Source organism: Nyctibius grandis, chromosome 4, assembly GCF_013368605.1.
Source record: "Nyctibius grandis isolate bNycGra1 chromosome 4, bNycGra1.pri, whole genome shotgun sequence".
In the NCBI taxonomy this organism is placed as follows: domain Eukaryota; kingdom Metazoa; phylum Chordata; class Aves; order Nyctibiiformes; family Nyctibiidae; genus Nyctibius; species Nyctibius grandis.
Genome location: NC_090661.1, coordinates 67,641,836 through 67,659,543, shown reverse-complemented (window position 1 = coordinate 67,659,543; position 17,708 = coordinate 67,641,836). Strand labels below are relative to the sequence as shown.

Genomic DNA, 17,708 nt, shown 5'->3' with positions numbered 1-17,708 from the left:
AAGAAACATGAATATAAAAACTTTAAAAGAAATCTTTGCAATTTTCAATAAATTTAACCTCCTTACTCACAATTCAGACCTTTGATGACATTTGTTTCAGTGAGGATCCAATTTTTGCTGAGCAATCCTACCACTGGAAAATGTTCAGCTGGTCTCACTGCATGCAAAAAAAAAAAGAAAAAAGTGATTTAATTATAATTGTTCTTAAATTGATAAAATTAATCCAGTGCAAACGGCCTAGTTCTTTTGGTTTAAGAATGGCTTATTTTATCTCATGCTCACATTTCTAATTGATTTAAGCTAAGCCACAGTAAGCTTCTGTGCTGCAGTTTGGCACAGTAAGTTTATATTGCCCCCTGAAGACAGACTGCTGCACAGCCATGACACCACCCTGACCAAGGGAGATGCACGAGCCAGAATAAAACTAGCTAACCCTAAGTTCTCGTGAGGCCCCCCCCCACACCTAGAGTACTGCGTCCAGCTCTGGGGCCCCTAATATAAGAAGGACACGGACCTGTTGGAGCGAGTCCAGAGAAGGGCCACGAAGATGATCAGAGGGCTGGAGCACCTCTGCTATGAAGACAGGCTGAGTTCAGCCTGGAGAAGAGAAGGGTCGGGAGACCTTACAGCAGCCTTCCAGCACCTGAAGGGCCTACAGGAAAGTGGGAGAGGGGCTTTTTACAAGGGCATGGAGTGATAGGACAAGGGGGAATGATTTTAAATGGAAAGAGGGGAGATTTAGATTAGATATTAGGAAAAAATTCTATACTGTGAGGGTGGTGAGACACTGGCACAGGCTGCCCAGAGAAGCTGTGGATGCCCCCTCCCTGCCAGTGTCCAAGGCCAGGTTGGATGGGGCTTTGAGCAACCCGGTCTGGTGGAAGGTGTCCCTGCCCATGGCAGGGGGGTTGGAACTAGATGATCTTTAAGGTTCCTTCCAACCTAAACCATTGTATGATTCTGTGAACCCTCTTTTTTTTGACATCTCACAAACCAGCTTATCAGCTACACTCCACCCCCCCCACACACACACTAACAGAGCAAGAGGAAAAGTCGTTGCAGCTTACATTCATCACCAGCACTGGGCCAGGTGCCCAGCGAAGGGATGGGGAAGGTCTCCAGCGTGTTGCTGTCGGACCACTGGCCTAGCGTGACTGAGGAGAGCAAGAACCCATTTTCCACGGGCCCATTTCACGGGGCTTACTGGTGCTGCACCCTCTGGGATGTGCCAATAATCCCTGCCCTTGCGCACTCCTCTCACTGAGGTAACCGCCACCGCCGCATCCCTGCGGCACCAGATCTGTCCCTCCTCACACAGCTCCTCTGATTGGCTGCTGCTCTGCCCTACCTGGCCGTTGGGGGGGGTCTCTCGCCTCTGGTTGGCTCTCAGCCCGCTGGTGGGCGGGGCGAGGCGCTCTCCCATCCACAGCCAGGTGCCGGGCGGGTGGCAGCCCTGAGGGCTCAGCCCAGCCCCAGGCTCAGGCCTTGACTAGGCCACAGTGGGCAAATGGGTGGCATTACTCTGTGGGAATGTTTTATACGGAAGCTCTCTGTGGAGGCAGAGCTCCAGAAGAGATGGTCACAAAGCTATACCCCTTCTGGGTGAGGTAGAACAGTTCCCTGAGCACCCTTATGGAGCCCAGAGGAGCAGGCATCCACCCAAATCTCATACAGGTCTAATGTAATTTCCTTAGTTGTTGTAAATGGAAAAAATATAATATATTCTTCATTTCCTGTCCTAAATTACTCTCTAGAGGGGCTGTTCGTCATTAAATACTGTGGCAGAAATTCAAAAGCAGCGGGGAAGTGGTATATTAATGGTGTAGTTTGTGCGTACTGTGGTTAATATACCATGCAAGTGCTTCCAAAAGGAAAAAAAAAGCTGCTGCAACAATCATACTCTTATATACTAATGTAAATTAGTATAATAAAATATAATAATTCTAAAGATTAATTGTAGCAGCTATGTGATTAATTAAAAAAAATGTAGCAGAGGTTTTATACTCAATTGTATTGTGATATCTTTTTTCTTACATGCAGAGGAGCTTTTATTGCAGTTTTTGGTGAATTACGATCCCTGACTTGTTCATTTCTATTGCATCTTTATGCTTTGTGCAAATACAATTTACCAAGTCGAATACGAGGAAAAGTGGGTTCAATTCCTCACTCTTCCTTATGGAGGTGGTCAGAATAGCTTATGGTAAACTACTTTCTGAACCTTGAGGATCTAAAAAAGTTAATTTAAAAAAGTAATAAGTCAAAATATTCCAGACAGTTTCAGCTTTCTTCTGTTGTAATCTCCATTGTGATTCCATTAGAAATACATATTCTGCAACCCAATCTGTTAGGAATTTAGATCTTCTTTCCAAACTTCTTGGAAATCCCGTGACTTACAAATTATGTGGGTGGCTATGCAGGTGAAAATGTTACTGTACTTTTTCTAAGAAGATACTAAGTAACAATAGGCACTGCAGAGAACTCAAGAGATGATGCAAGTGGCAACCAAAACCAGAACCTTGAGGAAATAATTATGGAGCTGGTAAGTTATTAATATGGTTTTGTTTTTAATTTTTTTTCTTCCTCTCAATATTCTATAAATATCAATGTCCTTGCTAGAATATACAATTATTTTTGCTTTGCTAGAGATACCATATGTAGGATTGTCTCCATTCTGGAATGCCCCAAAGGTTGTATAGGGCATGCATTAATAAGAGTTTGTGGTGATCTGAACATTTCAGAACTGTGGGAAACGCATTAGTAATTAAGATACAGAAATTAGAATCTCTCAAGAGAATATCTTCACAGTAAATTACTTTTAAGGTACAATTCTGTACTTTGTTTCTGTTTCTTGTGAAGTGCCCTACAGAAATACTCGTATATAAGCTTGTTATATAAATTTGATCAAAATAAATCTTGGAGTTTTGACTCAGTCCTGCATTTTTGCAGACAATGGAAAGTTGTGTGCAGAATCAGGTGATTAACTAAGTGGAAATTTTGTCTACTGTGAACTGGTTAGAATTTCAAAATGGAGTCCCACTCCAGTTTAAGACACCTTCATTTAGGTGTCTACAGGTAGTTGTCTACACATGTGATTCATTTCTTGGCTCTTATTACAGTCAGTGGAAATCAAGGATAGGATTCAGCTGCAGAGATAAAGCTGTCTAGTGCCACTTTACTTGCCTCAAGGTATCTAAGACACCACAGATATCTAAGAGGATATACAGAAAACTGCACCGTACTGGAACAAGTGCTGCAGCATACTTTAAGGTCTCTGAAATCGCAACAGATATTCCAAATCCCATCCTTAGTCAATATAGTCAAGGGAACCTATAGAATATGTCAGTTTAGTGTAACCTAAACACCTCCTGTCTGGTCATCTGAATGGCTTTCCAGGATCCTTTGGCTATATTGGTTAAATCTCTTAACTAACATGAGAGCTCAGGTAAGAGGCACATGTATGGATACCTATTTCTTTGTGTCTTAATCTCAAACTGAATCTCACCTTTAATGAAATTCCATGTAAACGTTTCATTTTTTTCCTGGGCAAAAGCTTTTATTTTTATATTTACTTGATACAACCACTCCAGAAGTGGAAAATTATAAGACTGATAAAGTGAAAATTATAAGACTGACTATCCTCATACATATATATGTGTGCATATGTATACACATACATATACTAGCTTATAGATAAAGTTATGGATTTTCAGTTTTTAATTTTCATTAAAATTAGCATAACAAAATTATTTTGTTTTAAATTGAAGGTGCATTCTGAGGTGTGGTATGAAGCACTCATGTAATACTTTGCAAATGTGCTTTGTGAGCAGAAGAAAGCTACTTAATCACTATATACTGAACATGGCCAAAATTGCAAACACATTTTTACAGCAGAGGCAGTTTTAAAAGATACAACTGACGTTAAGCAGCTATCTCTAATTGACTGTAATGGCAGTAAGACATTCTACTGTATAATGTATTTTTTACAGCATGGACATAAAGAGAATAACAGTTGTGTTTCATTTCCAGTACACATGTAATGGATTGCCTTAGGAGAACATTGATCAAGAGGGATAAAAACAACAGCACTGGAGATGTTTTTCTCAGGTTATCCCAGACTTACAGGTAACGGTTTTAAACAGAAAGAGGGGAGATTTAGATTTGATATTAGGAAGAAATTCTTTCCTGTGAGGGTGGTGAGACACTGGAACAGGTTGCCCAGAGAAGTTGTGGCTGCCCCCTCCCTGGCAGTGTTCAAGGCCAGGTTGAACGGGGCTTTGAGCAACCTGGTGTAGTGGAAGGTGTCTCTGCCCATGGCAGAGGCACTGGAACTAGTTGATCTTTAAGGTCCCTTCCAAGCCAAACCATTCTGTGATTGAGCCTATGACTCTATGAAATATTTCCCAAATAGAGCTACTTTCATTCTCATTGGACAAAGTATTCAAGAGATTTCAGACCTAGAGTACTGCCTGTTGCTCAAAGAGCTGTGGATTGCTGAATGCTGTTTAGGGGTAAGTTAACTATGAGTTTTCTTTCTAGACAACTTTAGCCAATTTGCAGTCCCGTACAATGATAATCATATTCTTTCACAAACACTCCTTTCATCTGTTCAAGGAAGAAGGCACTATTCAGAAGAGTCAAAACCTGGCACAAAGTATCCCAAAATCCCATTTTAGATATGGATCAAAGTAAATCTGTTACGTATTCCAGGTTTTTGTAACATAGACCTTATTTTTGGATTTTTTTCTCTCTAATTAGAAACAATATTTTTTAAAAGTAGAATAATTACATTGAAACCTTTTCCAGGAAGCTGGTTGGAATTAAGACATTTTAGTGAAAATAATACTGTATTTAAAAACACATAATCATTTATCATGAACTGCTGTAGCTGCTACTGTTTTTTCTTTGTTGGCTTCATTGAAAAGCTTTCTACATCAGCAGAAATCTGCACAGAAGTTGTGGTTTCAAATTATTTGGAACTACCTAACAATTTTCTGTGCAAGTTAATGGCATCTTGACAAAAAAGAGTGACATTTTGTTGTTCAGTGCTGCAAAGTAATACCTCCTCTTCTATTGCAGAAAACAGTCTGCAAATGTGTAAATTTGCAAAAGCTTTATCTTTATTGCAATGAAATTTCCAGGATGGAAAATCAGGAAGCCCTAACAAAGCTGAATGTACTTTGATTGAATAATAACCTGATCAAGAATACAGAGGTTAGTATGGTGTCCTTGTTATGATTTCTTTTCTTCTAATTTGTCTAATGTATGGTATTTTAATAGTATGGTGTATATACATATCCAGTAAGTAAAGCTAACTTCTAGAATTATTGAACAACAGAAACGACAATTTTAAACTTCAATTTATAAGAATTAAAGCTGAAACATTATTTGGAACTTATTAGCTGTCAAGGTTTTCTGCATATGCAGAGTTAACTAAATCACTCGTTTGCAAAGACCTCTGAGATTCTTGATGAGGAAAAGTTTTTTTAGTTTTCTTATAACTGCAGATTTTTGTCTGCACTTCAGTATTATGTAAAAGACTTGGCACTTAATTTTTAGTTTAGCATTTGGATTTTTTATTTTTTTATAACTTGGAGACATTAACTCCTGGTCAGGAGTTTTATCCTGGCTTTTTCTCATGTTGTCATAGATCATATTAGCTCCTATGAAAAATTGGTTTCTCCCCTTTCCCCCAAAAATTAGTACTCTTCATGCTAACCTTTGAGTTGGAGGCTAGTCCAGAACCAGCGAGAGCTCTGTGATTCACAGTTTAGCATGTAAAGGGAGAAAAAATGTGTAAATGTCCATTACTAGCAAAAGACCATGTAGCTTTCTGAATTACCTGACTCATCACACCCCAAGAGGAAGACAGAATTGCTCCAGCACAGTCCACTTTCCCTTGGGAGAGTACATGAAAAAAAGGCAAAGGGAGATAAGATACTGATACCAAGATAAAAGTAATGAGAGCAGAAGGAGCTGCTGATAGGGATGAATGTGACCAGATCACTGTGAACCTTCAAAGCTGCAAAAAAGAGGAGAGAGGAATTGAAGGTGAGCACGATGACAGGGAAGGAAAGGGAAGACTGAGAAATTACAGCTGGCAAAGTACAAGTGTAAAGGCAGTATAGTGTTTCCAGAAATGATTATTTGTTAGCAAGGACACTACAAACACTGGCGGCATCTCACTGCAAAGAACTGCAGTGTCATCACGGAGAGAAATGATTGACATCAGTGATTTAGTTCTCGTGATATCCCAAGGCCAAGACATGGGCTGCAGCCAAAAGCTAATGAGTACTCATGACATGGGGCATGATTTGTTAGGTTTCTCATGCACAGCTGTGAAATTAAGGCTGGGGGACTAAGTTTATTTTCATTGCAGTATCATTTACAACTTTCCAAGCTAATTCCCTTTCGGCAAAAAGCATTCTCTCTTTCCATGTCAAAAGAAAGCTATAGTTTACAACAGAGGCTAACATTGTTTAGACTCCAGTCAAATTTGTTTTTACATTTGAATGATCTGTCTCTTAGCCTACAGGCTCTTCAGCATTTGCAGTGCTATATTAGATTAAAACTGTATTGTTTAAAACATTCACAGGGCTTACATAGTCTGCAGAACCTCACTGGGAACTTGGTAGAAAAAACAGGAAGGTGATATTAGTCTGGCATTTCTAGCATGAACATTCTGATTACTACCAAGGATTTATGTACATGGTTTAATCTTTCTCTTATTCTAATAAAAATTTCTTATAAACTTGCATGGTTCTGAGTCATATCCAATATACACAGCCCTGATCACTGCAAAGTCTGTGTCAAAACCCCCTAGGGCTCACCTTTGTTTACTCCAAACTCCTTTTCATTGTGTAGCGATGTCAAAGAAGTCAGAAAATAGGTATCAGTGGGATTTGTGCATATATTTATTTTTATTTTTCACTGCCTTTAGAATAAAGGGCTTTCAGTTTAAATCTAAATCAAGCCTGTTTAGTTATAAATGGAAATACAAATCATACCTGCTTTTCTGAACAGATACTAGAGAATCTATTAATTTTTCTTGGTTTATCTCTATCTGTAATAAAAAAATCTTCCCAATGCTATCCCTGCACTTTGAGTGGAAATGGAAAATAATATATTACAAGTATGATGTCATTGTTTGTGTTAGTTATTCTTCAGAATAATCAACAGCCAAGTTTCTAGGACACTTAACGTGTTGCAAGGGATCGATTTCCAGTTTCAGTTCTGCCAGCTTCATACTTATTTGAATCTTGTGTCTCAAGCCTTAGGTAAGTGCTTTGACCAATGGGCTCTTAAATGGAACTGCACCAAGAAGGAAGCCTTAGAGAGCCAGTTCCAGTCCAGAACAGTGGACTAGATAAGATACTCACCTAACGTGGTAAACTGAGTTTCAAGTTGCTTCTTTTATTAATCCAGTACAGGTGTTTGCGGAGGACCTTCCTGCTGAGTTCCCAGATTATTATGGTTATTGCCTATTCTAGCTGATACTATAAACATTTCTAAGAGATGTGGGTTTTGCAGATTAGAAAGCTCTTTCTCACCCAGCTCTCAAGTTACTGTTTGTTTTTCTGATTTCCAATTGATTGGTCTGTTCACCTTCCTTTAAGAACAGCATAAGCAACATAGTGGATCAGAGTCATTAGAGTTGTTCTCTGATGAAAAGACCTGTGTCACAGATTTTCTGTACAGCAGTTTGTAAACATTTCTAGCAGGTCTTTAATGCACTTTGAGTGAGCTCTTTGCACATATGTCTATACAAATACAACTGAAAAAATATGCTGATTACATAAATAGGACCCGTTAAAAGTACTTTGATCATGCGTCAACAGATTCTTTTGATCAAGGGTGCACAGACCAAGGACTCTACCAGTGCAGTTTGCTTGCCTTATGTAGATCAAGTAGCATCTAGGAAGAAGACATGTGCTTCAGTCACCTCATCTCTTTGTCAGAAGTGACTATAGTTAGTGCATATATGACTATTTTAAATAATATTCACGTTGGGGTGTGTAGGCAGAGTGAGCTAAGTTGCTTTTTTTAAGAAGAGTTTTACGGAAATTTTATACTTGGGAGACAAATCCTTGCTTGTTATTCAAAAGGAATGAGTAGTTTATTCCTTGCTTTACCTAATCTCAGCTCTATAGTGTCTTGATCGATCCTAAAGATTTACCTTTTAAAAAAGAATGAAAAAAGAGTTTTGTTTCCACAAAGCAGAGAGTAATTACTATGCCACACAGTGATCAAACATGGGGAGAGAAATGATCCCTGCCCTTAGGTGTCTGAACAAAAGCTGCACTTCCATTTCAACTGTACCCTCTAACTCTCTTTTCATTGCTGAGACTTGCATCATAATGAAGTCACATTGAAGGATCAGTCCTGCCTGGGTGAAACAATGGTCTAATTGATATGAATAGGGCTGGCATATGAGCCAGTTACAAAACAGAAGAGTATGTGCAGTTGCTCAGAGCAGAGCTGTCCCTTTGGCCAAGTAATTCGGCGTTTCCTATTGACAATCAAGAGTTTGAATTTATTAAAATAATTTTCTCTTTTGATGATTTCAGATATGCTTTTTAGTACACATCTAGAGGGCTTATCTTTTGCAGAAACATAAATAATTTTCCTGCCATACTTCAACATAACCTCTTGCTTCTGAATCCTAATGGGGTCTTTCTATCAGCTGCAAATGTTGGGTGAAACATCAAGTAATAAATCCCTAAGTAGTAGGAATCTGGAAACTGAAAATCCAGTTCCTGATAAGGAAGATACAGAAAAGGCTGGTCTTGAAAAGACATTCTTACAAAAACTAAATGCACTGGAGGTAAGAATAACATTCCAGAACAGAAAACTGAATGAGTATGTTTAGTGAATTGTAGAAGAACAATATTCTGGTATTTTCAGACATTAATAATTGGGTATGATGGTGGCTGGTGGTTAGGAGATTAATGACAAGACTTGAAGCCTATCTCACATTTGGTTTTTATAAGGTCCAAACTAGGACTATTCCAAATATCATTAAAGTGGCAGCACTTATGTGGTCTGAATTATTGGATCCAGGACAGCTTCTGCTAGATGGATGCTGCCATTCCCATTACCTCGGTAAATAGGAAAAGGATTGAACAAAAGTAGCTGGGACGAGTAGTTATACTGGGCCAGTGCTTGGAAAAGTTTTCTGGACCTTTAAACAGTAGACACCCAGCAAAGTGCTGTGATTTTTTTGTTCTGGTTTGTTTTTTTTTTCACCACCTGTAATTCCAATGTGATTTTTAATGGCTTCTTATCATTTTTTATTCTGGCTTAGGACTTCATGAGTCAGATTCACTCTAAAGTCAACGGCCAGCACAAAGTCTACACACAGAGAATCCTTCATAACAGGGCATGTGGAGGATATCAGTGATGCCGTAGACCTAGTGTTGAATGCCAGCATGGGTTTAAAGCGCATTCTACAGAATTTTTATGAAGGAAGAATTGCACGGCTCTCTTCTGATGAGTAGAAAGCTGTCTGTTCTCTCTCTGATGTTCTGCAGGACAGCTAAGGCATGCCATTCATCTGGCCAGTTCTTGCTTTGTTTTTGTGTCTAAGACCAATGAACACTGTTCCTATTTACAAGTGTATTACGAAGAGTCTGTAGTGCATCAGGCCCCAAAAGAATTAAATCACTTAGATTTTGCATTTGAGTGGAAATAGTATACTGAAGTAGTACTGTTTTAAAGCCTGTTAATAAAGAGAGGGAAAGACTGTCAATCATCTCAAGGACAGAACAACTGATGGAGGTGTGGGAGAATTTAAACACACTGTGAAATTTGGTGCTGTCACTTGCCACTGATTTCATGCCAGTGTCTCACACTGCACCCAAGTCCAGCACGCATTCATTAGTGCTGCAATTTGGACTGACATCATTACGAATACTAAATAGCAAACTAAGACCTTCTCTTACTTGAGGAGGCTGTGCCCTTAAGTTAATGATTACAGAACAATGCTGAGGGTGAAGTGGATGAACCTTGGTGTTATGGATCAGTATAGGACCAGAATATCCACGTATTAGGATCAGGATCACCACAGTTGTAGTCTGGCATCATCTATCACTTTCAGATTTAAAAAAAAAAATCATTCTGTAATCATTTATTTGTCTAAATTTGTTGTTTAAAAAAAATCAATATTATGTTAATCTGTCCTGTTATGTTGTTCCAGGCAAAATTCTTCTTATTTCTTTTTGCAGAATTTAAAACTATTTCCAAGTGGAAATGAAGAAAAGTTTTAATTTGGTAGTACAATTCTTGTCGATGGAATTGGACACAGTGGGAAACATTCACTTTGAAGATTTATCAAATAATCCATGGTAAATTTTTAAAGATACTTCAAACTAGAACCTGTTTCTTTTGATTCCCAGTTAATAATTTTTAACAAAAAAAAAAATTATTACAGGGATCTGGAGTATTTTAAAGCATCAGTGCTCCACAGACTCCATTTGCAGATAGCTGATAAGAAAGGAAACACTCTCCCCTCTCCTTCTCTTGGCAGTGTACTAGGCTGAAGCTTTGAGCCCACAAAGACTGATTTTTTCATTGTCTTTATTTTTTATTGCCTATTTATGAAGCCTGTGATTTTAAAAAAGGAAGATAAAAGAATAAGCAAGTTATTCAGTTGCTTTTTAACAACAGTGATAATTATTCTAAGTTCCTACACAACTTGACTTGTAAAGAAGCATTAGAAGTTGCTTACATAATCTTTGTATGAATAACCTTGATGCTCAATTGAGGGGAGATTCAAATTTAGACTGGCAGTATTTCAAATACTATTTTCTGCTTGAGTACTCCAAGCTTGTTCACCTCAGGTATGCTTTCTTTTTGTGTTCAGGGATGTTTGTTAGAGCGGCAGGTAGTCCTGTACTTACAGGTTCCATTTGAGGTTGTTTATAAATAGCATTCCGCTTACTTTTAATGCCACTTTCTCAAGCCAAGGATCTTTTCGTTTTGGCAAGGAGAAATTAATAAATGATTCTTGTAGGGATGAAAGCCAAACCAAAGGTTTTTGGGTGAGTAATGTTAGCACAGAAACTTTTTGAGAAAAAGTAATATTTTTATTAGTTGTAGTAATGATTTTGACTGTTATATATTCTTCTTTTTTAAGAAAACTTTCCATTAATTGAAAAACTGGGTAACCTACTGCATTTCTAGGTTGGTTCTCTTTCTAAGGTGTCTGATTACCCCATAATCTTTAAGGAATCTTACAGAACCAGATGGAAGTACGGGAGTTTATTGTCTTTCTAGTCAGACACAGAGAAAAAGGCCACATATTTTTTAACTGATTTGACTTGTGTACCACAGGGAATAGGGGAGCTTCTGCCCCCAGGTTTCTGGCTGGCCAGTGGACTGTCTCCTCTTTCTCAAGTTTGACTATAGAAGTTGTTGTAGGTTCTTGCAAACCATGTTCGCTTTATGCATGATTGTGCTTAGTATAGTGGAACTGTTCATTTGCATAGTGAAGAAGGATTTAAATAGACTTCAAATATGACAGTGCAAATAGAGAAAAGGAGCACAATGAATCACATATTATTAGATACTGATGTTTAATGCTAAATTTTGAATGCAGCATTTGAATAAAATAAGGTAAATTTATTTGTCTTCACTTGAGAGAAAACAGTTATAATGAAATTAAACAGGCTAGAGGTATTGCTTGTGATTCTTTCTTCTGAATAAGAAACAGAACAAAATCATGTAGATAGCACTGAAAAATTCAGTGCAAAATAAGAAGAAAATATTATTAACTTAGTGCTCTCCTCTGTGCATTTCTGCACAGAGGTTTAGTTCATGTTGGTGATATAATTCAATCACGATTTTGTACCTGGGACTTCAGAGCATACAGTATCATAGGAATGAAAATAAATCACATCTTTAGAGTGCGCAATCAAATTCTGAGGCTGAAATTTAAGGAGAAGTCTCAAATATTTCTGCAAAAATAAGTTTTCAGGGTAGCAGGGTAAGAGCTATTTAATGTAGCATTGGCCTGTGAACAAAGTTAACTTTGTGTTTATAAGAACAGAAACATTTTGCAAAGCATCAAACAGTTTAGGATTATTAAGAAGTTTCACCCAGATAGAGGTGGCATGAAGTTCCCCAAAGTTCCTGTGCTTGGTGTTTCTGTGACTGGCTCTTGGAGGTCAGAGGTCCATAGCTTGGTAGAAAATACCAGGCATGAGAATTGGTTCAGATTTTTGCTGGTAGAATCTGGGTCTTACCCCATCTGTTTCTCATATGGTTGTGAAAACAGAGTAAGTATTGTTACGAGAGGCCATATTTCTGAAAGTGGAAAGCAGCAGTAGATGAACAATGCAGAAACAAATCAAATCCCACCCAGAAGTATATGTATCTGTATTCCATCTGTATTACAGGAGAGCATATGCCTATGTCAGGACAGTCACAAGGTGGATTTGTATCCATGCAGATAAGTCCAAGTGTTTCTGGGTAAGTCTCAACTTTTAAATTTGTGTGATTATACTCATTTATTTCACTGCCTTCCATGAATCACGTTGAGACTTGTGATGCCACTACGATCTTTGTCATAAGCACTGGGAAACATCTGCCCAAAGCAGCTTGTAGGACTGTGTCACCAGGGGAGCAATGATCTTAGGACACCCAGTTGCCTACGTGTAGCTATGAGACAGAACTCCCGTTGAATCCATTTCTTTCTTTGCATACTGAGCAGTTCGCTGACTTGATATGTGTGACTGTATTGTTATTTTAGTACAGTTATTTTAGTACAGTTAATACAGTGCTTTTCATCTTTTTATGTGCATTTACTATGTTTATATGTATGTGAAAGTTTATTTTACACATATAAATGTATGTGTGATTTCTGCGTGTAGAAGTCAGAGCTGAGAGCTTGAAGGGAGCTGGAAGAGCTTTTCAGTCTTGAAAGCAAAATCTTATCTCCCTGAGGGACAGCAGGTGCTCTCTGAGCTCAGGACATTTTAGCTGCTAAGATCAAAACTAATTCCCTGGGATTCAAAGCGTGCCCATTCTGAGATGCAGTATCTCAGTTAATGGCATAACATGGCTCAGCATGTTTTTTGGGGGGTGAGAGTTTAGGGGGTTTTTTTTTGTTTACTTGAGGGTTTGGGGGTGTGGGGTATGGTTTGACTGAGAAACAACGTAGTCAAGAGAAATATTCAGAGGGGGGCAGGGATGATCTTGTGGATCGTACAGCTTTCAAATGTTTTCCTATAAGCCTTTAGCTAAAAGTTATTTTCTCCCACAGCTGAAACACCACTATTGAGCTTCTAGTCCACTCCAATACAACATGAAACAGATTTGTTCACCCTTTGCTATTCTTCACATAAAGTTGGAAACACAAAATGACCCTCACTCTTACATCTTTACCTCAAATTATTTGAGGTACTAACATGTATCAGACAATACAATGACCCACTTCCAGCACTTTTTTTGGCCCATGGGGAAGTCAGATTGGCACAGCTAATGATTTTACGAGCTCTTTTCATATTACCTGGATAGAACAAAACTTTTCTGGAAGCTTCCCAATGCACTCTATATCATGCTGGTAGGATAGCCTCAAGGTTGTACAAAAAACTACCTCATTGTATCAGATCCTAGTATGGATTAGCCAGATCAGTTCCATTCATATGTGTTAAAGCCCATTCCAGTTGGTGATAGGCAATTTATGCATCTTCCTGAGAAGCAGCTACCAGCCCAACACTCTTCTTAAATTGAAACTTCATGGTCTGATGCTCATTTTGGCAGAGAAGTCCAGCTATAATTAATCAAATCCTCACACTACCCTGCTGACGCTCAAACTACAGGGTGGTAAATCAACAGAAATTACATCCTTATGAAAAAACATTTCAAGAAGAAAATAAGTTATCAACAGTTTTATAGTGTTTGTACAGGGTTCTGGATCTGCTGTCAGCGTACATTGTACTATTCTCTTTCCTCTCGTGCTTTTGCTACCTTCCTGCTAAGGATCTTCAGCAAAGATGAGACTTGTGGTTCCAGAGGCAAATAAAGAGATTTTTTTTTTTTTTAATGTAATAGAGGACAAGGAGACTACTCTTACTGATTATAAAGAAGCAGGAAAAAAATGTCTTGCAAGTGACCTCATGATGACTGTGAACATCAGTATTATGGAATTTGTGTTAATTATTGTCTGTTATACTCAGTAAATATTGTGCAATGTATAAACTTTATATGGTCAGAATGTCTATTTTTGTCTTGTGCCTACTTTTGCAACAGCATAATGAAGATCTGGAGTCTTTCCCTATTTCTTCTCTTTGTACTTTCTTAAGAAGAAAAGATGGAATCTCTCTCTTATGTATGCAACCCTGAACAGCCAGCTAAGGAAAAACAGCTGCTACAAATGGAGGATGGTTTCCAAGGTCTGGAAGTGCATACAGTATGCTGCACTGTGGACAGAAGAATGCTATTGTTTAGTAAAGGATAGCACAGAAGAGAGTAGGCACAAGGGTCCTGCTCTCTTTTCCTCCCTCCTTTCACCATTTTTCTGTTCTCTTTCTTCTGTTTCCTTCTCTATCCTCATTATATTTCTTCATGTTACCTCTGCTTCATTCTTCACATCTTTACGCCATCTGTGGCAAAGGCATGATTACTGCTTTCCAGTTTTTCTCACTGTCCTCTTGTCATTTCCTTGCCCTTTCCCATTTTGTTGCAAATTGTCTTTTCTTACTCACCACTTCTCATCCGTGTCCCCACTAGTTTGTGGGGACTAATGCAGGACTAGTTTGGAAGTCTTCACAGTAACAGCTGCAGCACCTGTATTCGCTGCCTGTGGAACAGATTGGCTCAGTGGATTTATTTTATAATTTTATAATTCGTATTTGTTTGAATACAATATTATTTCACTATTATTTTGTTCTTCCCACCAGTGCTAGCACGAAGGATAGCATGGGTTTTCAGTTCTTTCAGTCTCAGTTCTAGTAATATAGCATAACAGGTTGTGGCTTGTAAGCTTCGTCCTAACTCTAAATCACCGCCTCCTTTGTCCTTAATCTTAAATTTAATCCCAGTCCATTTATCTTTGGTATCTCCAGATACCTAGCCTTGAATGTAGGGTCTCTCTAGCATGGATCCTAGTTGTCAGACCAATCATAACCCTAGAAACTGTCAGTCCTGTCCCAGTGACCCCTTCCATCTCCAGACTATAAAATAGCCAGACAGATGGAATATGTTATTTCATGCTGAGTAAGAAATATGAATAGAAGAAGTATTTTCACAGGGTCACAGCATAGTTGAGGTTGGAAGGGGCCTCTGGAGGCCACCTTGCCTAACCCACCTGATCAAGCAGGGTCACTTACAGCAGGCTGTGCAGGACCATGTCCAGACAGCTTTTGAATATCTCCAAGGATGGAGATATATCAGGCAAGGAAATTTTCATTCTGACTTACGAAGGAAAAGAATAGAGAGTTGGAAAATTAATTCAGGGCAACTCTTCTCTAGTCTTTGTTGCTGTCCTTCTTTCCAACCTTTTGCACACCTGCCTTTCTCTTTTTGCTCTGAGAAGAGATCATATTTTTGGGTGACAAGATTGTATCTTCAAATACAGTATCTATTGTCCTGTTTGCTTTATTATTGTTTATATTATGCTAGTTTGCAGAGGCCCCACTGAGATTCCTTTTTGTGGTGTTAAATGCTCTATAAGCATACAGGAAGATGGGCTCTGCCCCACAGAGCTAACAATCTGATTTTCTTGTCCATATTTCTCATTCTGTTGAGATAATGACACCATAAACTACTTTCTTAGTCATTATTCTTCGCTTTCCCTGCCTGACATCCCTTATCATAATTCATGGCTATATTTTCATGCTGCTTAAATTTGTTTTCATTTTTTAAGGGATGGTCTCAGTCAAACAAAGATATTCGGCCCTTGCTTTAATCTTCGCAGCAGTCTGACAGACAATAAAGCTTTTATTCTCTGTAACAGTCTAAGCATATGTGAATGTCCCAGAATAGAGTTTCTGAAACAAAAAGCTAAGGCAGAAGGCAAAACCAGCAGTGATCCTGAGAAGTCATTCAAGCATGATAATTCAAAGTTTGGAAGGATGTTGTAACGTATTTGCTGGATGGCTTGTATAATTGCTGTTACAGAAGGGACATTTTGTAAATACTGTAGATGGCCATGAGGTGGCATATGCAGCCTTGAAAGGAGCTCTGAAACTTTGCTGAAATCTGTCCCAGTGACCTTTCTGTGTATTAGGAATCTCCACAAAGGGCTTGGGCTACTGAGAATAATTCCCAGACAGGAGTTCGAAGCATCTATGAGAGATGTCCTCATGTGAGAATTAATTAGATATGTCTGATCTTTTCCAGATGAGCAAGGAAAGGCACAAATACATTGGGTCAATCTGTGTCCAGGACAAGGCATGGAAGGGAAAAATACCAGTCATGTTGTGTGACTCTGTCGTTGCAGTGGCTTAGGAATGATCAAATTTCAATCAAATTTGAAAAAGTCATAGAATTCTTAAAGGTAATTAAGTATTTATGATTTTTTGTAGAAATCTGGCTTAACCTAAATTAGGACACCTCTCCTCCCTCTCCTCAATCCCACAAAGAAAAGAGACATTTCTCAGCTTTTCTAGGGTTCATTTAGCATCAGCCAACAGGGCAGTCAGCAAGGACTTCCGGCAAGTTTGTCAGCACATATATAGCTTGAGAATAGCCACTGCACATACTACCTTTTACTTGGCCTTGCTGTCATAGGGAGCTTGGGGAAGCTGGATTTATTGCAGTATGGAAGAAAGAGGCTGGAAGACACAAGTCCACAGGATATCTGGCCTCGGAGGCTCCACTGTTTATGAAATTACTTGTATTTCAGATTTCACTGGCTTTAAATATTAGCCAGCTACAAATGTTATATTTCACAGTGTAAACTTTTTTGCCAAAGTGTATTTGTTTCATAAAAACCATAAAACCATAATAATAATATATATAAAAATACATACTTTTATTAATATGTATTACATACCTATTAGAGCATTCATTTGCCAGCGCAAGATGTAGCCTGCTTATTATTACATTAAGCACAACTGCTGTATTATCCTGTCTGCATCCCCAAGCTAGAATTAGAAGCATTAAGTGTCTTTTCTCCCTCACTTAGGGAAAGTGATAATTGCAAAAGTTTTCCTTGGCTGCTGTGCTCCAGCTTTTGCAATGAATCCCATCTATCAAGTCCACTACCCAGAAGCTAATTCAGTATTCAGACCATGGAAATGCCTAGATGCATCTACTTCTGGCAGTGGTATGTATATGTAGGCACTTGTTTGCATAAAGTTTAGGTTAAACTAACATTTGTATTCTAAACTGATCTTTGACTTTGGGTTGTGTCAAGAGGTTTCATTCCTCAGAATGCCGTCTCTGCTCAGCTGAAGTGCATTTTTTCAAAGAAAGACAATAACAAGCTAGAAGATTCCTCTTTGAATAAATATTTGTGCTTGTTTAGTTCACGGACTGAAAGTGAGCTGTGCCACACTGCTGTTTAGCCATTGGTCCACACTAAAAGTAGCTCACTTCATGTAGTTTTATACCCACTCTTTGTACGGTGGGATTGAGTAAGTGTTGCAAAGGGCAATGTGCAGATGCCACAGAGGAAATCTTCACCCTTAAAATCCACATCCTTTATCTTTAAGCAAAATAAAAGAGAGTACTGCTGAGAAATAGACTAAGTATTTGTATATCAACAG

General features: G+C 38.5%; 1 protein-coding gene across 1 annotated transcript in view; it reads left to right on the top strand.

Moving 5' to 3' along the window:
• Nucleotides 1–2,411: 2,411 nt before the first annotated feature.
• LRRC9 (leucine rich repeat containing 9) overlaps nt 2,412–17,708 on the top strand; it is a 31,442-nt gene continuing 16,145 nt past the window's right edge. The window contains 15 exon segments of the mRNA XM_068397403.1: nt 2,412–2,490; nt 2,493–2,539; nt 4,027–4,069; nt 4,072–4,128; nt 4,378–4,508; nt 5,077–5,211; nt 6,593–6,628; nt 8,681–8,856; nt 10,221–10,340; nt 11,803–11,818; nt 11,820–11,959; nt 12,042–12,067; nt 14,301–14,407; nt 15,885–16,049; nt 17,125–17,270. Coding sequence (XP_068253504.1) covers nt 2,412–2,490; nt 2,493–2,539; nt 4,027–4,069; nt 4,072–4,128; nt 4,378–4,508; nt 5,077–5,211; nt 6,593–6,628; nt 8,681–8,856; nt 10,221–10,340; nt 11,803–11,818; nt 11,820–11,959; nt 12,042–12,067; nt 14,301–14,407; nt 15,885–16,049; nt 17,125–17,270 — 1,424 coding nt within the window.